This window comes from Xiphophorus maculatus, chromosome 5 (genome assembly GCF_002775205.1).
Source record: "Xiphophorus maculatus strain JP 163 A chromosome 5, X_maculatus-5.0-male, whole genome shotgun sequence".
In the NCBI taxonomy this organism is placed as follows: domain Eukaryota; kingdom Metazoa; phylum Chordata; class Actinopteri; order Cyprinodontiformes; family Poeciliidae; genus Xiphophorus; species Xiphophorus maculatus.
This window is the reverse complement of record NC_036447.1, coordinates 20079055-20103752: the sequence shown is the minus strand read 5'-3', so window position 1 is coordinate 20103752 and position 24698 is coordinate 20079055. Positions and strand designations below refer to the sequence as shown.

At 37.6% G+C, this 24698-nt stretch overlaps 3 protein-coding genes across 7 annotated transcripts in view; all 3 read left to right on the top strand.

Annotated features, from left to right (window-relative positions):
* LOC102227239 (multidrug resistance-associated protein 1-like) overlaps window positions 1–2010 on the top strand; it is a 32436-nt gene extending 30426 nt beyond the window's left edge. The window contains exon 31 of the mRNA XM_014476038.2: window positions 631–2010. Coding sequence (XP_014331524.1) covers window positions 631–739 — 109 coding nt within the window. The 3' untranslated portion in view covers window positions 740–2010. The remainder of the gene's footprint in view (window positions 1–630) is intronic.
* A 1299-nt stretch (window positions 2011–3309) lies between these two features.
* Window positions 3310–7759, top strand: fopnl (FGFR1OP N-terminal like). Of its 3 annotated transcripts, XM_023333619.1 has the most exons (5): window positions 3338–3391; window positions 3997–4055; window positions 4492–4678; window positions 4892–4976; window positions 5582–7759. In XM_023333619.1, exons 1-5 carry the CDS (start codon window positions 3364–3366, stop codon window positions 5691–5693), a joined length of 471 nt encoding a protein of 156 aa, XP_023189387.1. In that variant the 5' UTR covers window positions 3338–3363; the 3' UTR covers window positions 5694–7759. The 3 variants fall into 3 exon arrangements, with proteins under 3 accessions (XP_023189388.1, XP_005797279.1, XP_023189387.1); XM_023333620.1 differs by lacking the exon at window positions 3997–4055 and having other exon boundaries at window positions 3310–3391; XM_005797222.2 differs by lacking the exon at window positions 3997–4055 and having other exon boundaries at window positions 3311–3391; window positions 4481–4678.
* A 2994-nt stretch (window positions 7760–10753) lies between these two features.
* The window catches only part of myh11 (myosin heavy chain 11), a 30829-nt gene continuing 16884 nt past the window's right edge, over window positions 10754–24698 (top strand). Inside the window, exons 1-6 of one of the 3 annotated variants that reach the window (XM_005797223.3) lie at window positions 10754–10838; window positions 14894–15261; window positions 15498–15654; window positions 21409–21436; window positions 24313–24412; window positions 24515–24541. In XM_005797223.3, the coding sequence (XP_005797280.1) occupies window positions 14920–15261; window positions 15498–15654; window positions 21409–21436; window positions 24313–24412; window positions 24515–24541 (654 nt within the window). In that variant the 5' untranslated portion in view covers window positions 10754–10838; window positions 14894–14919. The remainder of the gene's footprint in view (window positions 10839–14893; window positions 15262–15497; window positions 15655–21408; window positions 21437–24312; window positions 24413–24514; window positions 24542–24698) is intronic. The other 2 variants (XM_023333314.1, XM_023333313.1) reach the window with 2 other exon arrangements.

The window sequence follows — 24698 nt, the reverse complement described above, 5'->3', positions numbered from 1 at the left end:
CATCTGTCCTAATGTACTCAATTTTGATGTTATATTTATTAAATTCCCCAAGCTTGAAATTAATCAGAGAAATCAAAGGTCATTTATTGTACAAAAATCAGTGACGGCTAATCACTGGAGGGTGCATAGCCTTTAAATAAAGAAAATAAGAATCTAAATACTAAAAGTGATGTGAAGCTCGCTGGTTTTGGCAATATCAAAACTCTAAGCCCAGAGTTTTCTCAGTGTGGTTGGTATGTTCTACTGGGCAATGAACCAAGCAACTGGGTTTGTTTAGAGCCTATGTTTCTTGGAATAGTGTGGCATGAGAAAGAAAGTACCCCAGGAGATCTGTGTTCAGGAACAGACTTGCTAGGGAAGTGCTTGGCTTCCTAACAAAAATACTGGCAGTCCTAGTTTATTTGTTTTTTTGTGTGTTTATTGACTGAACAAACCATATATAAGAAAACAAATCATAAGACTTTCTAAAAAATGTACACATACAAAGACTTCTAGTGGTAGTTGTGATGCTAGTTGAATTCAAGAGTGTATGTATTACCTGCTCAGAAGTTAACTTAACTGTGCAACATTATTTATTGGGTCTATAAATGTAGACATTCATAATCTAAATCTGCGTCTCTGTTTTTGCAGGGTGATTGTCATGGACAGAGGCCACATTTCTGAGATGGACTCTCCAGCCAACCTCATCTCACAGCGGGGACAGTTTTACCGAATGTGCCTGGAGGCTGGACTGGTTTAGGTCTCCTCGTACCATTGAGCGGAGGGCCTTGTTGTACAGATGTGGGACCTTTTTTTGTGCGGCCCTTCAGCAAACATGAAATCCTGCCCTTCCAAGCTTTGTGGCATCTCCAAACTATTCCAGCAAGGGCATTGTCGATGAATCTCATGAGCAGCTGCTGACACAGTCCCTTTCATATTTGTTTTTCCATTTTAAAAACCCAGAGACACCTTGTTCAAATTCAGGAAAAGACTTTTGTTAACCTCAGAGGACGGACAGTCAAACCAAAGCTCTGGAGGATTGTTGAGTCCTAAAGCTACAACAAAATGTACATAGGGAAGTGAAGGTTTAGAAGCCAAAGGCTTGACGAGTACCACAAATTTTTATGATTTTCATTCTCTTTAAGGATGGGAGATGTATTATTTGTGTATTTTTTGTGTTTTAAAGCACAAGACATTTATTGATGTTGTCTCAGGCGTAGACATTGATGTTTACTTATTCTTTTTAGCCTTCTATACCAAAAAAGAGGCACTTTTGTACTTGCAAACTGACAGAAGTCTATATTTTTGTCTTCTTCTCTTAGAGATTGGGATGGGAAATATTCTGATACATTAACATTTGCAAGGTTTATGCTTGCAAAGCTGAGAGTTATGGGGCTGTCATAGGCTCCGAAATTCAAAACTTGAGGCCGTTTTCATTTTATATGTCAGGGAGAAGGAGGAAAAAAAGACGGCGAAGTAAGCCAAGACATTAGCTGTGGTCCAACTATGTTGTGGCTGGTAGTTTATTTCTGTCAATGTAAACACATAAAAAAGGCAACAGACCTTATTGGTCAGACTTAACCTGAAACCGGTAGTGAAAACCACCATGAATGAAGAGAATGCCTCTTTAAAACAATGGTGACACATCTCTACGGGATCGTCACTGCCTACGCCACACAAACTCAGGCCATACCATACACAGAGAGTGACAAAAAAACAGTATTTTTCTCAAGGTGCTGACATGACGGACTGTAAATAGTCCACACAAGTGTTGATTCAAGGAAAGAACCCTATGAACTTTGAAAAGAGAAGAAGCATTTACTGTTTTTGTCTTACTGGTTTAGACAATGTGTTTTAAGAGAAGCCCAACTGTTTATTTATGTTGTTCGTCAAAATGTTTTAGTTGTCCTTAAAATTCTGAGGAATATATTATATTTATACTTTTTATAAGGAGCTTGTTTATTTTCACTGACCTTTAATGTACTGTCGTGTTCTATATAATGCTGGATAATAAAGTTTATTTGAATATGTTGTTATGTCTGACTCAAAGTTTTTGTTAGTGTTTTTTTTTATCTGTTCAACCAACTTACAGAGCTTTGCAAAACTATTTATTCTCATTGAGTTTTTTTTCAAGGGGAATAAAAAAGCTTGTTTCAGCAGTAAACAGGTCAAGGTTCGCTGTTGAAACTTTGTCATGTTTCAACAGCGAACCTTCATGTGTTTATATTATATGGACTTTATGTGATTGATTAGGTCATTCTAACACAAGAATATGGATTTGAACAAAACCATTGTTTGAAGGTTTAAGATTATTGTTCTGATGGATGCTCAAGACTGACCTGATTCACTCGACATGATGCTGCCACCACCATGTTTCACAATAAAGATAGTGAGTTCAGGGTGATGTAGAGTTTTACTTTTTCACCAAACCTCTGGGCTCATCTTCCCTTCTTCTGTCTGCCTGCTGTGCTCATGTTTTTACAGTTTGTTTGTTTTTACTGTTAATTAGTTACTATATCTATATGCCCCAGAAATAATAAAGAAAATAGCACAAAAGTAGATCTGGAAATCCAAAAGACCACAAAGTAGCAGACCTACTTTTAATACCAAAATGTTTCATATAAATTACCAAAAAGGCTCAGAAAATAAAAAGAGTAACTATGACCACATTTATTGCTCAATAATTCCTAAAGTCCCACAAAAAAAGAATAACACACAAAAATAAGACAAATAGGTATTGCCAAAAAATGCCATCAAATACAGTATGAGCCTCTCTTCAAAAGTCAGACAATGTGGCACACACACACACCCACACACATGCCCACACACACACACGCACACACACACACACACACTTGATGAATAATGATGAATGACAATAAAGACAGGGGTAAAATGTACTGGGTAAAGGTTAATACAGTCTGTCAGTGAATCAGCAGGGAAAATAACAAAGAAACAATGTCTTCATAATTGTTGTAAAAGTTGTTTTTCAGTCATAGTTTGAAAGACATTTAAATTCCAAGAAACCCTCTAAAATGTATGTCCAAAAACTGATGGAGGAGTATATTTTTTTTAATGCTGCCAACAATTGTGGAACATCCCTTTTACAAACTAGGCGGTAGATGGGAGAACTTGAAAGGAAAAAACAAACTCAACATATATCTTATTAGAACTTATTTATTTGTCTTTTATTTTTATTTATTTTTTATTTATTTTGTGTCCTATATCCAGTTATATAAAGTAAATAAATACCTTACATAACTGCAATGGTGTGTATTGTTTTGTAGTCTTTCGAGTCACTGTTGTAGATGTAAAACTTGGCCGCTAGGTGGCAGATGTTTGTATAGCCTACCGTTATTCCAGGGTTTGTTTACACTCATTGCAATGGCGACCATCTCTGAGTTGAAGGACGGTAAGCGCTCTCTTTTAGTCAACTTCCTTATTTATTTTAGACCTAAAATTATTAATAAAACCTAGTTGTGTCGTGAAGGACGAGTCGGCATGACTCGTCCCGGGACTGGTTAGCTAGCATCATAACAAACCGGAAGCTCTGTTTTACCTGTCGATTCGTGGACATTTTAGCCAAGAGTTCACAGTTACTGAAAGGGCTTAGAATGATAGTCTCTTCTGTATTGTATTTATATTTCAAGCATTAAAGCTTGAGTCTAAAACCTGTATTGTTTACCTCGAGTTCCTGTTAGTTTACTGATACTAGATAGCAACGAGCTAGTTAGCTAACTGCAATGACCTTTTGTTTCTGGGGGAAATTTGAGTAATACATATTAAAACTAGAAGTAGAAGTATTAAGCTCTCTTACGAGTTAAAAACTGGCTTATGATCATATCCCCATCTTTATAAGTCGTATTTAACAAGTCAAGAATTGAAAATCTGAACCTTCATTCAATAATATTTGAATGAATTTTGGAATTTGCCGCACATCATTTTTCATTTTCAGAGTTCCTAATTATTTTACAGGTCAGAGTATGCAAAGAAAACAAAATATATTTGTGTTTTCAGATCGTATTATTGTCCACAACGAGTTTCTTATCCGCTCTTCCGTCCATTCACTCTTGCAGGTTTGACTGGTTCTATGTTTAAAGCTGATGACTGTAGAAATATTTGCAGCACATTAGTAGTAAATATTTAAAAATGGGTTGAAAAACTGTGGAAATTTGAGTGTGAAAAAGTATGGAGTTTTGATATGGAAATATGTAGCCTGTTCAACACTTTTTTGAAAGTATTTGGCCTCTTTAACAAGCTCTGTTTCATGTACTATAATACTTAAGAAGTAAAACCTCTAGAAAGTTATTTTACACCACAGCAATGTTATTTACAGTACAGTTGGTGACGGATTTTATTTTTTTCTTGCAATAAAAAAACGATAAATCTGTGATTTTTAAAGCGACTTTGGCATCCAGTCACCTTTTCCTACTTACATGCCAGTTTATTTTGCATTTGAATGGGAGGGAATCATAATTCAGAGAGAGACTGAACCTTTCAGCTGTGAGGCAGACACTGGAGTCCCGCGGCGTAATGGGCCAGCTGAAGGCTCGGATCCGAGCAGAGGTGTTCAGCGCCCTGGATGAGCAGCGGGGAGCGCGGCCGTCGTTGTCCCATGACAACCTGCTCATAAACGAGCTCATCCGGGAATACCTGGAGTTCAACAAGTACAGGCACACAGCGTCGGTGCTCACAGCAGGTGGGTAATCAAAAGTGGCTTTTTCAAATGACAATGATTTCAACACGAACCCAAGCTAATTGTGTCAAGATCAAGCGCACACGTTGTCATAAACCCATCGGCTTTTTCACCTAAGAAAACTTTTACTTTTCTTTCAGATTTCACTTTCTGTTAGTTTAACTTGCTCTGATTTCACACCAACGATCTACTTCTCTCCAATGTTTGCTTTCACAGAATCAGGCCAACCTGAAACTCCTTTGGACAGACAGTTTTTGGCCGCTGAGCTGAGAGTCTCGGAGGATGCAAGCTCCAAGTCTGTGTAAGGGTTGAGTCGGTATTTGAAAAATCTCAGCACAGTCTGCTGTGAACTTGGCACAAACACAATATTATCCTCACAGTGTATAATCTTAAATAAAAATACCAGAGTTTTACAAACTTTCTGCAGCATTTTAAAATAAGAAAATCTAACTGATTTTATTTAACTCTCTGGCTTTGTTCAAAAATCACAATCCAGTCAGTCTGAGGATGAGTTTTTATCTTTTCTGCTGTAACCAAAAAGATTTAGTTAATATAGTTTATTATCCATTCAATTCCTTACATACCTGTTTGTTTATACAATGTACTTACTTGAAAATACTAGGAAAAATCTTAGCAGTTCATAGATCTCAGTGAACCTCGATCAATGTGATGATGTGAAGTGAGTTAAATGCAGCAGTAAATAATATTTCTATGTTTCAGATCAGGGTTTGGCTTTAAAGTTTGATGTCTGTGTTTTTTACTTTTAAGGCATTTGCTCACCCAGTAAATCACATTATACTGACCCAGAGCCGCATCTGGCAACCTTATAGTTGAAATTATGAAGAAAGTGAAAAAAAAATAATAATAAATTACATATTTGCTGTTTTTATTATTCTTATGTTATAGACCTCTGCTGTATGGGCTGGTTTCTCACTTCCTGAACAGCAGTGATAACCGAGGGAAGGTTTTGCTGCGAGGTGCTGCTGTAAGTATCTCAGCTCCTGGACATGATTCATGACATTCAGCTGCTGACCAGCGAAGCTCGCGGACTTAGAGGATGCTTTGACTCTCCCAGGAGTTCTGCACCACCTACCTGAATACAACTTATTTTCTAATATTTTATTTTGTAATCTAGAAGACTTGCAGAATGAAAGGCTTAAAGGGGAGGATAAATGGTATTTTATAAGTTGTCAAAGTGTGGGTGGAGGGAGGGAGTTTTTCTTTTTTTTCCTTGTTCTCTTTACACCAGATGTGAACAATACATGTTGTACAAAAATTCAACTTATTCATATTTTGTGTTTACAAATATATGTCCATTTACACTTTTGAGAATACAGAATTCTTTATTTTAAGATATATTGAGCTTTATTTGGAAAAGGTGCTGTTTTAATTGTGTGCCACACGGTGGCGATATCACCACAGAAATGGTAAGGACTGCTGTTTTATCAGGATAACCTGACCCGTCCCAATACTGGTGTCCTACAAGCTTTAAAGTCCTTCAGTAAACCTGCTCTAAACATGCAGGATGCTAACCTGTGTCTTGATAGCAGGTGTAGTAATTCAGTTATTCAGAATGAGGTGTGTGGCATCAGGGACTTATGTAAAAGACTCGGGACACAAGCCAGAAATGGACACCACCACCTTAGATGGTGCGTTTTTAAATAATTTTTTGTAACTAGTTGACTGGTTTTTCCAAGATCTAGATTTTTTATTTTTTTTATCTACAGATGTTTTTGTAGTTTACTTGTTTTTATAAACAATTAACCCGTAAAGTTACATTAACATACATTTTATTTGAAAGTCTTTATGGTAATACAAAACTCAAATGTAATTGGGAGTCAAAATCAGAATTTCGTTCATATCAGAAATCATTATTTATCATCAGTTTGCACCTCAGCACCATTAAATTCAGCCCAAATACGTCCAGTGGCTAATTTACCATAGTTTGAGAATGAAAGAAAACTAAACAGATCATATTTAGAAAATAGTGTGTTCTACTGTTTTCATAATTTACCTGTAGAACATTTGAATTGATGTTGAACATGTATTTGTAAGTTTCCAACTTTTTTAAGTGTTACATTAAGAGGAAAGAAAGTGCCATACAAGCCCATATTGACTGTTGGAGCCGATGTTCCTGTTTTCACAAGTTGAATTTTCTTCTCTACTTCATGGGACAGTTGTCTGCAAACAAGACAGCTTGTATAGTAGCATTGACTCCATTTGTCTTTTAGATGTAGCAGAGAAAAAAGTCATGTTTCCTTCCAAGCTCAAATTAACTTGAAATTGCATTCCAAGAGGGTCAAACATATCTATAAACATATTATTGCTCCAATGGATGGCCATCTATGGACATAAAGGCAAAGAAAATGAAACATTAGGACTGTGATCAAAATTTCTATATGTAAAAAAAAAATCCTGTTGTATGTTTTGTCATTTTTTCATTTTGACGCACCAGCCTGCTGAGAGGTTCACATGCAAAGCAGTTTATGTGATGGACGGCTTCTCGGTGACCTCATGTAATTTCAAAGTGCTCTTCAAAATAACATTTTATTTTGAGTTGTTAAAAATATTCCTGATTTTGTTCCATTTGGATGCGTTCACTTCGCAGTATCTAGTTCCTGACTTTCTACTCACGTTATCTCCCTCCCTGCTTTTTTGGATTTGCCCCAGCTTTTAATAAGGGAGGAAGGGAAAATGTTTGGGCAAAGTAAAGTTCAGATCTTTGTTTTAGAACGCTCTGCTCTCTGCTCTGAAACTTTGTGTTCTTGCAGTTTAGTTTCATGATTTCTTACAAATTATGTGACTGAATGGACTAAAAAAATATTTGTTACAGAACCAACCAAAGACTATGAGGGGCCTTGACCGCAATTGGATTTGGGGCCCTAATTCCAGTTTTTTTACTAATAGCATTAAATCAGTTGTGTAGCCAAGGTTATTTCTGTGATTTATTCATTTGGTTTAGCAGTGCAGATTTTCATATAGAGTAAGGAAAGAGGGCCCAGTTTCCACACATTTATTATGTCATTTGCATTTGTATTCATTTTCACTTCAACACACCGCAATAAACTTTAAGGATACAATCCAGGGGTGTTTTTGTTTTTTTTTTGCTGTAACAAACGTTTAGGAAGCATTGATTTCTCCTACAGTGTTTTACAAACTCCAACTTTCTTTAAGAAGCACACTGAAGAAACAAACAGGTAACTCCGCTCTGTGTATTTGGGTCGATGATGTTGCAAGCTGATCAGGCAGCATGATTAAAGAGTATAGATAATATGAATGTAAACTGTTGAGGAATTTGTAAAAAATAAAAAAATTGGGATAAAAATATGTAAAATATAGGTGGACGTACAAAAAAGAACTCTAATAAATTTTCTGGTGCCTTTTTTGACGTCATGTGCATAGTGTGTTTTGGGAAAGTAGATTTTGTCTTGAATGATCGACTTTTTACAACAAAATAGAATAGCATAACTTGTCATTACATGTACGACTAGATATTCTTCCCTTGATTTATAATCACCTCTTGTCTTCACATGTTAAGGAACGCTAAATTTACCTGTCACTGATGACTGCAGGAAAATTGTCAGCTATCCCTTTCAAAGGCATCTTTGTTTCAACAATGCTGATGCTGTTGGACCATATTTAGTCACCAGGCCTTGGGGTTGTTGCTCATATGAGACTTTGAAAGCAACACAGAAAGCTGCAGAGATTCCACTCTCCTTATATGGCACACATTGCAGCCTCGCTGCTCCACGCTTCTGCTGCCTTACTTTTCCCCCTTCTTCTCATCTCCTGCGTTTGTTTGATCTCTTCCACGTTTCTCAGCCAGCGTACCTCCTCCATAAACACCTCCCCATCTTTATGATGCTGGTCTATCGTCAGGCGCGTGTGTTCGGCACGCTGGCACGCCACAGCACAGCGTTTTTTGCATCTGGGACTAAACAGGCCATAGCCATCGGAAAGCCGCTTGATTTATTGGAACAAACAGAATGGTGTCCTTATATAGGAAGTTCCATTAGGGAGAAACTGGAAAAGGATGGATGCAGCAAGGAGGGAGGATTTGTTTTCCATGCTGGAATGTGGAGGGTGTAAAAATGGAAAACTCACAAAGAAAACTTACAATAATCTGTTTAACTATGAGTCGTGTGCTGGGGGGAACTCTCCAGAGACGTTACAGTGAAGGGGAATCCTCTGCTGGTTTTCCTTATCAGGACAGGGAGCACATTTCATGATCCATACGCTGGACTGGAGCCCACAGACGTTCATTGCCAGTTCTGTCTTCACTAGATAATTTACGTTATTTAGTTTTTAATCAACATCCAATGTGTTCAGGTACAGTTCTCAGTTTCTCAAAATAGAACTATTATGGTGAGGCCTACTAAACAATTAGCACTGACATAGAAATGGTGAAACCCTCCTCTTCAGGGGCTTAAATGTAACTATGTGTTTTACTCATCATGTTGTTTCCTTCTGGTAACAAGACTCTTCAAGCCTTTATTATATTTTCTGAAATGGTCATAGCCTCGTTGGCTAAATAATGCACCGCTTTGTCATGTTTTATTATTTAGAATAAATATATGACATCTCTTAAAGGAAAATGTAGATTATTACAATAATCCACAAGTTGTCCTTTGTGGAAATCTTGGCTTTTTTATGATAATATTAAAGTGTGACATATTTATTTGAAAAATGAACCAAACTGTAACAAAATCCTGACCAACTCACTATTTCGTTGCTTTTTGTCTTCTACCTTGTCACTATCAGACTTGTTTGCTTTCCTCTTCATAATTTAGAGAAGATTAGTTAAAAACCAAACATCACATGTTAACTCCAGTTTATTTACTTCACTATTTTAAGCATAAAAATGAAGAACTCTAAACCTTTTTTATCAATTTTGCTATGTTACATCAAAAACGTCACAACTGCTTATCTTCCAAGATATGCCAATATTTAAAAATATGTTTGGTAGTGTAAGGCTACAGGGTTACATTACATTTCAGAGCTTCTTTCTTGCACCAACTCCAGATGGTCCAAGCCGGTATGTAAGAACATTACGGTTGAGGAGGAGAATTACCAAAACGGTGGACAGAGGTACCAGAGACTGGCAGGTTTTGACAACCAAAATCTCAGAAAAATCGACACAGCAAGCAGATGAAGGAACTAAAGGTGGAGATAAAACAGCAGAGCAGATAAAATGATGGGAACCTGGAAAAGAAAAACTAAAAACCTTGAAGCACAGATATGGTGATAATGATTAAACGAGTTAGTAAATGTGTAATGGTTAACAAATAAGGACCTATTGTGTAGGGAGAATCTGAAAACTAAAACATTCAATCATGGCAGAGAGAAAGAATGAAAGCAGTCCATCTCTCTTTCATAAAAAAACATATTTTTTTTCTAAAAGGCTTTAGTAGCATTACTAAGATTTTCAAACTTGCACCTGATTTTATAAATCTTCCTTTCAGCTTAAAGTGGATATGATTGGTCTGATCAAAACATCAGATAATTTGGGCTTGTTTTGTTGCCAAATACTCCAGGTCCTGATTGCAGTCATTGATTGGACCTTATGACCAAATAAAATATGAGGACATCTGATTGACTTACCTTTCGTAAACACATAATGTAAATAAACTTTCCCTCCCAATGTGTCCATTTAAAAGGAGATAAACAATATTTGCCAATTGCCAGCCAAGTGTTGCTTGAGGTTAGAAATAAATTATTTTAGTGTCTTGCATAAAGATCAAATCATGTTATTTGTGATATGCAAAACCCCAGTTGTACTTTCTCTTTCTCATTATTGCGTGTAAGCACAGATATTAATCTAAATTAAACTGTGTAGCACAAGTAAATCCACTGTCAGGGTAATCTCCTTAAGTATTTTAGTCTACAATAATACAAGGTTGCTTGCAGTATAAATTTGACTTCTTATCCTCTGTAACTTCATCAACATTAGTTTTCTTCTGTTCAACCCGCTGGTGGACCTTACTGCGCATGTCCGCAGCCTCGGTCCTCTGTGCTGGTGGAGGAGGCGAGAGGGAGGAACAGTTTAAATGGTAAGGCTTTTAAATTGACTGGGGTCATTTGGACTGCTTGCTTGGGGAGTACCTCGTCGACGCCCACCTTTTCCAAACTCCAGCTTTCCAAATCCGAACTTTCTTCACGTTATGTGAGTAGTTTATAGCGGAGGGATATCTTTAAATTGATTGAAGTGCACCTGTCAGACTTCAGCAATCCGCTACGGCACTTTTTAACTTAACCGCATTTCTGCTTTTTTTTTTTTTGCCTACTTTTCCTGAAATTGGATATAATTGGCTAATTAGCCCGTCGTATTGTGTGAGCGTAAGTTATTAGTCAACTCATGTTCTTGTTATGAGTAACCAATTAACGCGTTCGGATTAGTTAATTAATTTTTTTGTCTGTTTCGTGTTCAGCTGATTTTGTTTGTTATTTGACAGGCCAGATATTAAGTAAGACAAGTGGCACAATGTTGAGCGATAGTTACACTAAGCTGCTTTGTGAATATAACAAATAAGGTTGACCAAGGAGTAGTTTTATTGCTAATTCAACAGACCAAGTTGTTTAATGGAGAGATGCAGGATTGAGAATAAAAGGAAGTCCCACTTTTATCTCAGTAAAAGCATGACTCTGACCATTAATGGCGTTTCCTGTTTTCCAAATATAGTCCTATGAAGTTAATGCTTGTATGACAATCATGTTTAATTTATTTGGAGGTCGGAGATGCAGAATGTCAAGGCAAACTAGAAATGCTCTCCTGTTTTCATGAACATAGGCGTGAAATTATTACTGGATTTTGGGCCAGATCTTTTTGAACCACAATTAGACCTTAACGGGTGTTTGAACGATGAGTGGGGATATTAAGGTTTTATTTTGTGACAGTTTCATTATATTTGTATGCTGGCAGGAAGGAATTTGCTCTCACTGAAGGAGCAGGGAGTTTTGATTTCACTACATTTGTATTCTGTGTTCAGCCTGATGGCTCTGCATTCGTATACTAGTTTATGATTCTTTGCAGAAATCAAGTGCTAGATTCAGAAAACATTATTCTGTTTATGGCTTTTTTTTTTTAATGCTGTGGTCCTAAATGCGTTAAGGTTTCTTAGTTTGATGATATCAGAAATGTTTGTGGAGCATTTCGGATAGGAAATTAGAAACATGATTTACTGGCCTTTAAGGTCAAATTTCCCCTACCACAAATAGAAAGGTCATAAAGTCTCCAGGGCCGTATCTTCACTAGTTTATTATTTTAAACAGAGACATTATTAATGCTTCTAAATGACTTTGAACACATTTTTTGAAGTTGGGAATTTTATTGCAACCCAAATTATACAGACGTATTCTCAAACATATGGTGTTCACACTGAATTATTTTTAACATAATTCAATTTGCTTAATTGTAGATTGGCTGTAGACATTGTAACTGATTATGAGTGTTTTTAGTTTGTTTATGTCAAACTCTCACAACCACTTCAGTCAGCCTTCTTTAAGATGCAAAAACTTTGGCGCAACATTTTAAATGATCAAAGGCTTGATGTGGGTATTAAATGAAATTGCGTAAAAGGAAAGCTAGAGGCGCATGAGGAGGAGCAGTGTCTCCTTTAAACACGGGGTGTGTCAGGAAATGTCTGTTAACGTTTATCTGCAGACCATCAGAGCATCAGCTGATTCCCCCGTCTCTCACAATCCCTTACAAAGACTTTCATCTCTGGTCTTTGACCACTGTTGATAGGTTGATGGAAGGTTTTTAGGTGGTCATATTCTTTTTAAATAGTCTATTTTTTTTTTTTTTTTTTTTGTCTCAGTGGACTGTTTATAAGTGTTCTCGGGAAGGTTGGGGCTGTTTTATTACTTAGTTCCCACTCAGTTTGTGACAGTCTCCACAAATAAAAAGATAAAAGCAAGGGTCTGCAGAGAGAAAGATTTGTGATTTATGATGCATCCAGAAAGCTTCACAGAGTTTCTTATGAATACAGAAGTATGTTTTTGTTTGTTTGTTTTTTTGTTTTAGATTTATTTAACCAAACTAGCTGTATTTGTTGACTTGCCCATTAAGGGGTGAAAAATATCACTGATAATTGTTTAATAAATTTGATGCTTCTGTGATGGAGAAGTGGGCGCTGTCTTTAACAAACAGTTCACTAAATCCGTGGTTTCATTTCTGTTGTGTTCAGTTAGACGATAATCCGATGAGAATGCTATAAAATAGGATCCATATCACTTTTATACCCAAACAGTGTTGGTTCATACAGTCTTAGGAATGGAAACCTCCTGGAAGAAATGATTTCCTCCAGGTTTTCTTGAATTAAACTCAATCTATTTCCCTATCAACTTTCTTCTTGCTGTTAAAGAGAAACCTCCTCACAGCATGATGCTACCACTACCATGTGTCACAATGATGATGGTTGAGTTAGTTTTATGCTACACATTTTGTGTGAAGGGTAATAATAAGCAGAGATCGTCTTCTTTAGTCAGCAAAGCTGGAAAGCTGCTCCACCTTGCATGGGAGTCACTGTAGACGCCTGTCTGCCTTATACTCTTTACTTTCTCTACAAAGCACCAGAAGGATGCAGCTACTCTAGTTTGTTATAAGTTGCCTTCCTCTGCAGGTCTCTGTAACAGCCAGACACTTGCTCACAATGCAGCCACTGACTGCAACATTTAAAAATGAATTCCAACAGGGGCCCATGTGAAGCATGGCTATTAAAATCCTGAGCCCCCTCAGCCTCTCTGCCTCGCTGTTATCATTTTGCAGTAAACGACAAGCCGACCAGAGACATACTATTCCCTATATGGGCTTTGTTTGGGAATTCACTTGCCTTGCTGTTTAGGTCCACAGAAAGGAGCCCTGCTCCAGAGAAGGAGCCCTTATATGGTCATCACAGCACGAGACTGAAGCTTCCCTAAGCAGGAGACTGAGAGGGAGAGAGATATGGAGGGACATGGAGAAAAAAATGGTGGTTATTAAATTTAAGAGGAACTCGATGGTTCAGTAGCAGAACAAGTCGCTCTGTATGAGTTGTTTGGGTTGTCTTTCAGATAAATCTGTTGACACAATGTTGTGAGGTTAATTAAAACCAATTTCCCAGCCTCAGTCGTTATGTCGGCAGTTGAGAGGGGAATTGTTTGTTCGTTTCCCGTGTGACGTGTGGGGTCGAGAGGGAGGTGGACGTCCGTGAGAATGGCTGCCTTCTGAAACTCCCTAATGGAGGGGGGGAACAAAAAAAAAACATTTTGTCTTTTAGCTATAAGCAAGACATAATTTTACTGGATTACAGTTCTTTGAAGAAGTATTCATGGTTATCATCTTCTATTTTGTCATGTTGCAAAGCTTGAATGTATTTTGTGTAATATATATGAATAGAAAGGAAAATAAAAATTTGAAAAGTGTGCTGAGCATTTGTGTTTAGGTCCCCTCAGTCAAAGCTTTGTAGAACCTCCTTTTGTTGCAATTATGGCTGCATCTCATTTCTTCTCTGCAGAATAGCTCAAAGACAGTCAGACTGGATGGGGAGCACTCATTCCCAATTGCATTTAAATCTGGACTTTGACTAAGAGATGAAAATAGTTTCATTTAAACCACCGCAGTGTAACTATGGCTGTAAGGCTCAGGGCCATTGATCCGCTGGAAGGTGAACCTCTATCTCAGTCTCAAGTTGTTTAATACAAGTTTATTTTTCAGTAATGAGTCATCAGTGCTCACCAGCATCCCCACAACCTAATGATCCCACCACCATGCTTTAATCGGGAAAATGTGAGTTCCATCTGACCAGAGCATCCGACTCTATATGTTTGCTGTGTTCTCTACCTGGCTGATGGAAACTTGAGATGTTGCTCATGGTTTTACTTGAAGGCCAGGTTTGTGGAATACACAACTAATATTTCTGCCATCAACAGATTCTCCCTCCTGAGCTGTGAATCTCTGCAGCTCCTCCAGAGTCACCATTATATTTGGATATTTGTTTGCAAGAACATTTATTTAGCACACAGTTACAATAATATACAGCTATGTTTTTGAATGCATTGTGGAAAATATGAAGAAGTTGAAAGGACTTGTTCCAATGTTCACGCTATTCTTTCTCTCTATCCTCAAATGAGAACCTTTACACTTCGATTGTGATCCCGTAAATATGGTTTCGTTCGACTGTAACATGGCTTCTCCATGTGCCATCCATTTTTAACATTTAATGCACCGATTCTTTTCAGCATCTGGCCCTCCACCACTAGCCAAGATGTCCAGCAAGGCCCCGACAGAGGACGAGAAGTTCCTTTTCGTCGATAAGGACTTCCTGAACAGCCCCATGGCTCAGGCCGACTGGGCGGCCAAGAAGCTGGTGTGGATCCCCTCGGAGAGGCACGGCTTCGAGGCGGCCAGCATCAAGGAGGAGCATGGCGACGAGGTGCTGGTGGAGCTGGCTGATAACGGCAAGAAGGCAACCATCAACAAGGACGACATCCAGAAGATGAACCCGCCCAAGTTCAGCAAGGTGGAGGACATGGCCGAGCTCACCTGCCTTAATGAAGCCTCTGTGTTGCACAATATACGTGAGAGGTACTTCTCTGGGCTCATTTATGTAAGTACGCTAAAGAAAACATGCAAATTGCCTCTGAGTGTTATTGATTGTGCATATTGGCTTGACCTGGATCTGAAGGAAACACTTATAATATCTTGGCTTTATTTTGGCTGAAATATCCTTACATGAACACATTTTCTTACGAAAACACAATTTCCTTACTAACTGTCTTCTAACAGCCATGAAGGCAAAAACATCCTCCAAGTTTTGAATGTGGCATTTTTGTGTTTTCACAGACGTACTCTGGCCTGTTCTGTGTGGTGGTGAACCCGTATAAAATGCTGCCCATCTACTCCGAGAAGATCATCGACATGTACAAAGGGAAGAAACGGCATGAAGTCCCCCCTCATATCTATTCTATAGCTGACAATGCCTACAGAAACATGATGCAAGGTAGGATTTCTCCTGCAGTTGGTTCTCTGTCTGTCACTCCGTTAAATCCCTGCAGTGAAGTTAGAATCGATTTAAATGTTTTGACTGGAGGATTATTTTTGATGAATCGCCTGTGATTTACTCAGCTTCTGAATCAGAATTAAATGAGTCAATATTAAATTGATGTACTTTAATATTGACAATAAAATATTGTTTTATAAGTTGATTTCTAAAACATGTATTCAGTTTGTGAAATTGAATGTTTTTATTAATTTCTAACAGTTTATTTAAAAACCGTCATACTGAGTGATTTATACTTTGAATAGTGATACCTTTTTATAATTTGTGTAACAAAATAAGGTAAATTAGGTTTAGGGTCAGTTTTTTAAAATATTACATTATATATGTCACAACTTATACCTTGTTTATTATGAGTAAATATGTTTGGTTTTACCTCTGTGGGTTGGGTAGTTTTTAAGATTAACCCATTCTAAATTAGTCTTAATTAAAACAAAAAAAAAACTTATGCTATGTTTTTATTAACCTTGTCATTAGTTTGATATTTTGTTCAAATTTTGTTGATCTGTGTAGAGTTTTAAAATATTTAAGCTGGACCCTGAAAGTTTTCAAATTAAATAAAAGCTTTACAAATGAGCTTTTGTATAACTTTGAATGTAAAACAATGCAGTTCATTGCAAACATTTTGTACTAGAGTGGATCAAATATAATCCATAGTTTTCATAGCTGGAGGTGACGACTGTGGCCTTGGCAGAATCGTGCTTACAGTAAATGGCTCTTGGCTCAAACTGCAGTGATGCGATTTCACAACAGCTCATTTCCCACAGAATCTGTTTCCAGGGGGCTTTTGCACCACTTGATTTCATGTTGACATGAGGACATTTTCTCAAAGGAGTTGACATCTGGATTGAGAGATGGGCGGAGGGCAGTAAAGCATTTCCTTCTTCCAAAATCTCCCCTTCAGTTTGCTGCTACTTCTTCATGACAAAGAATATTTGAAAGAAACTTATGAAGGATGGTTTGCAGTTTTAACGGTGTCCAAAGTTGAATCATTCTGTGTAATATTAGAGCTTTCCCATTCAGAATGACTACATGTGGCAGAAAATGATTACCCAAAAAGGAAATGTAAGACGTTGGTTCATTTATTTATTTATTTATTTATTTATTGTAAAAGAACTGTTTGATTGCATATAATAGATGTTGCGGCCACGTCAAAAAGTAGATGCAAGTTATGCCAGCTTTCAGTTTTGTTTTTACTTTTGCACATTTTTAGTGAGTTATACAGGTATTTAAAAAAATGATCTAATGCCCTCTCTTAAAATAAATTGCAAAGATATTCATTATCCATTGAACTTCCTTTAAATGTGGTCTCATTTTAATCACAAACAACAGCATTGGGACGTAGTGTGACAAAACAACACACAGTAGTGCCTAATTGGGAAGTGTTAGGGAATTGGAATGTGGTTTTCTAACCTTTCAGAAATAAAAATCAGAAAAATCCCATCTGAGGGAAAACTTTTGGAGAACCAACTTAACAGCAGCAAAAGTTACACATCTGAGGACTAAAGTTCTTATAAATTCTTCTGCTTAAAATGCTCTTCTTTTTCTTTTTTTTCTCCCCAATTCTTGTTGCAGATTCTCAATTAGATTTAAATCTGAGCTTTGACTTGGCCATTCAAACACATGAACATGTTATCTAAGGGATTTCTTTGACATAGTAGGATCACCGTCTTAGTGGAAGGTGAACCACCATGTGTTGTATTTGGAGCTATGTGCAGCTTTAGTTTGCCTAAACTCTAACTTGTTACATCTGCACAGAAAACTTTCTTCAACATGTTCGCTGTGTTCCTCTCATCAATTGTGGTAAACTAGGGATGCCTCTGTTTGGCTCTGTTTCAGCAGTGGTTTTTCATCTTTCTGCTCTTGCATAAAAGCTTGATTTGTGGAGTCTCTGATGATGAATTCTCCCAGCTTAGCTGTGGATCTCTGCAACACCTCCAGAGCAGCAATAAACTTCTTAGATGTTTCTCTGATAAGTGCTTTGCCCAATGGCACATCATTTTGTGGCATGGGGCTGGAAACAAACTTTCTAATTGCAGAACAAATGCTTTACACACTACAGTTCTCTAATGAACCACTGAGACCTTAACAAATCATCAGAGATAAAGTTAGACCTGGGTGGGTGGGTGACTTCTGACTGAAGGAACTGTGTTTTATTTAGTGTAGCCAAAATAAAGGGGGCAGAATACATTTGTACCATGAACTTTTCAGATTTTTATTTGTAAGAAATATAAAGAAATATAAAAAAAAACATTCATGGTTTTATGTTAATATCTAATTTGATCAACCATAGCTGCTAATCCAAGACTGCCTGGGACAAACCAGTGCACAGGAAGTTGGTGTTTACGTGAGAGCTCATATTTACACTGTAGCTGTGGAGGTAAACAAGAAAATGGGTGGATTGACTGGTATTTCTGCTGGTGTTTGGATTATATGGCTTCAATTTATCCTTTGCAGAAGCACCATTACAGCTCAGGACTCGGTTTATGGGTGTGCCTTACAGGAATGTACATGTTTAAAGCAGAAAAAAATACTTGTTTTAACTTTATGCTTATACTTCAGAATAAACATTTGTTTAGGACTGATGCTGCATTACAGTTTCTGCATAATTTAATTTATGGATCACCACTTTGTATTAAGTAATTTTTCCAATAATGTTTTCAATATGACCTATGGTAAAGATGTTTTAAAAAAAGATCTTGTAAAGAAAAAACATAAATTAGGAAAAACAGTACTTTTTTATGCATTTTTTTTTAAATCACCTTCTACCTTCCTGTTAGTACGTCACCTTTTTCACCTGACCTGTTGCCAATAGTACATGTTCTCCAGTAAGATTTCACAAGATTCATACCTCCTAGTGCGCTCTATGACCGTGTGAATAAAATTTGTCATCTGTACCCGCCCCCCGGGGTCCGTGAGAGGTCTCTGCGGATGTCCACAGAAAGCCCAGATTTTTGTATATATGATGAATGGAGGGGAAATAATATTTGCAGTCACAGAGGTGCCACAAGCAGAAATTTGCTTTCTTAGTGTGGATAAGTTATCGCAGGGAAAACTGGGGTCAAAAACATACAGTGATATTGTGGCGTGAAATCCCCTTATTCTTTTTATTCATTTGTTTTTTTCTCTCTTCTGAGGGAGTGTATAAACCTGCAGAATATCGCCCCCTATGTGGCTTTATTGGAAGTTGTGCATTTCTGAGTGGACCTCTGGTATTGCTGAGCTAAAAGTGGTTAAACTGGCTTGCTCCCATTGACGCAAAGAGTTATATTAAGCCTTTTATGCCCTCAGGTCTTCTTAGACATGGAGAGTAAGAGGTCTTTATGAAAAGGTTGAACTTTGTGGTTTAGAGACCATTTCTGTATTGATTTGGCCTAGTTTTGGATTATTATCCTGTTGAAAGATACAGTGACTGCCTGTTCATGTTCTGGCAGAGTTCACTTGATTTTTATTTAAAATCTTCTGGTATGTGTAGAAGTCTGGGGCCAAGCTCTTGAAGAAGGTTCCCATGCTTTTAGGAGAGAAACGTCCTCATTTTGTCACAGATCCTCCACCATACCTGGGAAAGAAGTATCTTTCCACACATACAATTTGTCTTTTTTCCACCAGCTTCCATTTGTGATGGTAGGACAGAAATGACTTTTTTCTCCATGGTTTGTTAACTTCTAGATATTGTTGTACTTGAGGAAATCAACAAGTATCTGCCTGACTAGAATGGCTTTCTATTTTGAAAATGGTGCCTAAAAGAAGCTGTTTTTCCTCCAAGATGACCAGTAATGCTTAATGTGCGTTTCAGCTTAGTTATTTTTACATTTCTTAGTTAATGAAACATAAATCTGCTCCTAAGGGCAAATTTATGCGGCATTAATGCTGGCTGTATTTCCCATGAAGTTGAAACCAATGAAGCGGGATGTTTCACACTGACTAGTCCAGTAGGAACAATTCTCATGTTGGAGTCAACGTGATGCATAACTACCACAAATTCAGATAACTCTCCTAAGCTTTGAAACATTCAGCCTTGGCTGAGATCCCAGTCCTCCAAAATTACCCTTCAGTCTTTGATGTGCAGCAGATAAAAATGTGAAATTCCCAGAAGGGAGTTGCTGTCTCATTGCAGCAGAAAACCATTTTATTCCTCTGTGTTCCCACTATATTTACAGGTGTAAAGATCTCTGGCCTTTTTTGACAATCATATTGACTCCATATGTCTGACTGTGTGTCATATACATGTTTAAGCATTTTTGTTCCCTTTTAGGTTTTGTTGAGTGAGCGGTGTTTTTGGATAGTGTTCAAAAACACGCTTATCTGGCCGTCGCACGTTCCCTCTCACTCTGCCTTAATTAGGAAGTGCAGAGTAGGAACCGGCTGCATGTTTTGTGACTGCCTACGAGGAATGGAGGGAAGTGGCCAAAGTCAAGTTAGCACTAACTAACCGCGTCTGCACTGGCTTGTGTTATATGTGGGGCAGATCTGGGAAGAAACGTAGTTTTTGACTCGGCATGTAAACATTAAATGAAGTGATTCTCCTGTTGCAGCGGTTGCTCTTGGCTATTCAGCATCAGGCTTGGAGGTGTTTTGTATACAGGGACTGAATCGAATGAATTATCGCTCAGATTAGTTAGATAAAAACTGTTGTGGTATGACTTTAGTTTCACACTACTTGAACTTCAGGTTTCACACCAGAGTAATTTTAGAGTGCTGTAAAACTAATCCAACTGCATTGTATCAGAAACAGAGCTGAACTGACTGTATCAGAGTTTGAATCTATTTATTTGGAGTGACTTATGTATAGTACTTTGCAAGAACAGTTGCCCTCTTACAGACTCCTACTTCCAAATTTCTCTTGGCACAAAGTTTAACAACCAACAAAACAATACTTGAGTTTTGTTTTTGTAATATTAGTTGCATTTAAAGGTAAAGTAAGTTGAAATAAATGTTACCTAAAATAGACAATGCTGAGTATGCATTTTGTATGTGTGACTAAATATCCTTAGGGTACAAAATTCAGATATATTATATCAAATTTTCTTTTGTTTTTGTTTATGTCTGCTTCTTGGTGCAGTATTTTTGTTTTGCTGTTTGTGATTGGTTATTTATGCAAGCTGGTACAGTGCAAGGAAACTCTGGATAAAAAAAGACCAGACTGTAGTTGATAGGTGGTGTGGTTTGTTTACATTTACTTTATGAAGTTACCAGTCAAGCACAGACCAGATCAAGAGTGTGTGCATTTTGTGATTGTAACTTTCTCTGTTACCAACAAATTTATCTAGCATTGAACTGGAACACATGGATGTCACATTGAATCTGTATGATTGGACTGAATTGACTGTATCTCTATATAAAGAGAATATTGGGGGGGGGGGTTTCTTTTGCAATGTGGCCTTTCTATTAGATGGGTGGGTTTTTTGTTTTGTTTTACAAATTGGTGATCTGTAAATAAACTGAGCTGTATTGAAACATTCAAGTCTGACCAAAAAAAGCAAAAATAACAAATCTGTCTGAGGGGAAATGTTTTCTCTCACCACTGCAAGTTCAGACCCTTTTTCACATCAATGAACTGAAACGAGACCCTCTCTTACCACCAGCTGGTGTATAAACCCCAAATAGAATTTAGTTTCAGTTCTTTTGCAGATGAACTGAATTCATCCCTTTGTTCATATGCTGCTGAGTCACCTGCCACTCTCTTTGATTTTGCAGATCGTGAGGACCAGTCCATTCTCTGCACGTAAGTGAAACAAACTCCAAATGTCTCTCGCATTTATGTTGTGTTATGTGACTTGATGTCACAGAAGAGTCGCATAATGCTGATGCAAGCAGAGATCTAAACCAGATGCCAAAAATAAATGAAACGGCAAAAAAGTAAATGAATACTCCTTTCTCCTCTATTCATGCTAAAGGTTTTGCAGTTCTCTGGGAGATCCGTGTCCTTGCTTGTCACCCAGGGATTTAGTCCGGAAGTGTGTCCTGAACTCTGATGGGGAACCAGATTAGCTCTCCAAATGTTTGGGCTCATCTCTGTTTATTTGAGCTAAACAAATTATTGAGAATTTTTGAACAGTTGCAGAGACATCCAGAGACAATTGGACTCGGTGCATTAATTTTAATTAAATTTTGGCTTGTTTATTTACTAAAAAAATTGATTTAGATATAATTATAGAGGGTTATCATGTTATTAGTCATTCAAGCTGAATGTCATATCCTTGCTTCATCCAGTTCCAGTACAGGTGTGTTGCATGCAGCTACTTAAGGTAAAGACCGGGGGGATATGTGCTGTACAAATGAAATGCACACGTCAACAGATTACATGAAATGCATAATTAATGTTTCCATTTTCAAAGTGAGCTCAGACAGATCTGACTGCATAACTTCATTCAATATCTGGACTGAATATTCCCGGTGTCCTGAACCAGCTGAGAGAAAAAGGCTTTCCCCATCTTTGCTTTTAATTTATTGCAACCAGGATGCAGTACATTCTTTCCCATCAAGCAATTTCCTCAGCGATTATGCTTCCTTATCAGAGGGAAACTGGAAAAGTTTAGATAACTCTATACCAGCAGCCAAATATCAGATGTTTAACTCTAAGGGAAATTTGTATGGAGCATGAATGAAAAGGGCTAAGAGGGAGAAACTGTCAGGATGTTGAACTGTACCTTGCCTTAAACTTTATATTTAAACAACCATTGTGGTTTCTAAACCTCAACAGGCCTCTGCTTTAAAACCGCTGAACATTTGTGAAGTTTCACTGGTTTTTTTGGGTCTTGTGTGATATTTTACGACAAGTTAATGTTACAGTTCTGGAGTAACAAGTGGAATAGGAGATGTTTTTTATTAAATAATATCCCTCTACTCAGTTTAGTGTGTAAAATGGTTAGAAATATAGTAAATGCATTTTGTAGATGTTAACATATAATAATGTAATAGAGGCCAGGGAGGACATGAGAGTGAAATCTATGAAGAGTATAAAGTACAAGGAGCTTCTCACACACATTTCCCCCCAATAATATTTTACTTATTTTTTTATTTTTATCTGCAAAAGCAAAAGCAAAACTGTATAGTACCATATTTGTGCTCTGACTCTCAACAGTCTGTCTGCATATTGTTTAAAGTCTAAAAATAGTTTTTGGGGTTTTTTTATGTGGATATTTTTCCTCTTTGAAAGGCACCGTAAAACTCCATAGAAGAGGCAAGATAAACATTTCGCAACACAAGTTTGAACATAATTATAAAGTTGCTGCTGATGGTAAGCTGGAAATGTCAAGTCACTTCCAGTGATGATAAGTCACCAATTAACAGGAGAAAATATTGGATGCATTTTAATCTGTATTCCCAAATGTCTGCAGCCTGAGTCTGGATGTTGTACGTCCTTACTCAGCCTAAACATGACACCACAGTTGGATTCCTCTTGGAGCTGCCAAACCCCAACACACAGAGTTTCCCGTGCCTTTTAAGGACCCTCGAACAAGCTTGCATGTGTGCTCTGCCTGACATCTCTGGGTTTAATCAGACTTCTGTATCCAAGTTTGTTGTGTGGAGGGAAAGAATCTGTCCATGTTGCTTTGTGAAAACATTTGAGTGACTTTAAAAAGGTGTAGCAGCACATACTTCAGGTTAGAGCGGTCTGATGGCCTTCCCATAACTCTAACTTGGATCCAAAAGAGATTTATAAGTGACCAGTAACAAGCCTTAGTTTGGCCTGCCTGATATGGTGTGTTAAGGTTTGAAAGCCACCTGGACTCTTTAAAACATTTATTTTGTCATTGTGACCCTTGCAGCTTTTAATAACACCTGATCTTTGTCTCCTCTGAACATAAAAATATCTGCAGAAAACATTTGCCTTGTCCATGTGCTTCTGTAAATGTCAGTCAAGCCTGAAGGTGTTGGCATCCTTTCAATCAATCTTTGCTAGTGGTTCTTGCGATTTTCTTCACATCAGATGGGGTCAGATGGTTAAACTGTAACATTATATTAAAGGGACAATAATCTCAACCACGTATATAAACCATTTGACTAATAAAGCCGGCAAACATCAAGCTTCTGGAATAATCTTAACCTTGTTGCCAATTTCTTGAGGTTCTTGGTAGGACAACAACTCATTTAAATAATCTCTGCCAATTCATATTACAGGAGTTATTGTATCGTGGCAGAGTTATTCCAGGTTGTTTTTGATTCCCAAAACCATGTTTTGATTTTTTGTGACTTGAAAAGTGGCATGTATCCAAATACAAGATGCATACCACTATGTGCATCATTTTGATCTGACGTCTATGATTGGTGTCAGTAAACAGTTGCACTTTTATCCCTACATGTGCTGTTTTAATGCTAAACCAAAAGACTGAAATAACTTAAATAATCCCACATCAGCTGAATTTTCAGACTTGGAAAAATTCCACCAGGATCAGATTACATAACGGCAAGTTAGATTTTACTTTGGGTCAGGCATGGTGAAGTTATCTCTGCAGCACATGATTCCCATCAAATTAAACTGGACTGTTGAACTGTGAACAGAAATCCTGTCAGTTCTGTTTATCCTTATGGTGCTCTCTCTCTCTCTCTCCTGGGATCTGTTAATCCTGTTCTTTCTTTGTTTTTCCCGTTCTTCAGAGGAGAGTCTGGTGCCGGGAAAACGGAGAACACCAAGAAGGTCATCCAGTATCTGGCTGTTGTGGCCTCGTCTCACAAAGGCAAAAAGGACAGCAGCGCTGTAGGTATCTGTGTGAAGAACCCGTGTTGGAATCTGTCAGTCACTTCCCTCACTCTTAAAGGAAACCTGCCCAGTTTAATTCTGTATATTTCCTTCAAATAGCAACAAACAGGATCACAGTTTGCATACGTGAGTAAAGGGGAATGCCTGAAGTGTGCTGTTTTTGTTTTTTTGCGTGTGCCATTTGTGTGTTTTGTTAGAAAAGTGCATGAAGTTTAGTGTCACCAAATAGGTGTTGTTCTACCTCCAGGGTGTCCAGTTTTCTAAAATTAGATGGTATTTTCTT

Coding starts and splice junctions, on each gene's coding strand:
- fopnl (XM_023333619.1), top strand. CDS start 3,364: ATGGCGACCATCTCTGAGTTGAAGGACG. Junction 4,056..4,491: donor CCGTCCATTCACTCTTGCAG/GTTTGACTGGTT, acceptor GCTGTGAGGCAG/ACACTGGAGTCCCGCGGCGT. Junction 4,679..4,891: donor AGCGTCGGTGCTCACAGCAG/GTGGGTAATCAA, acceptor TTGCTTTCACAG/AATCAGGCCAACCTGAAACT.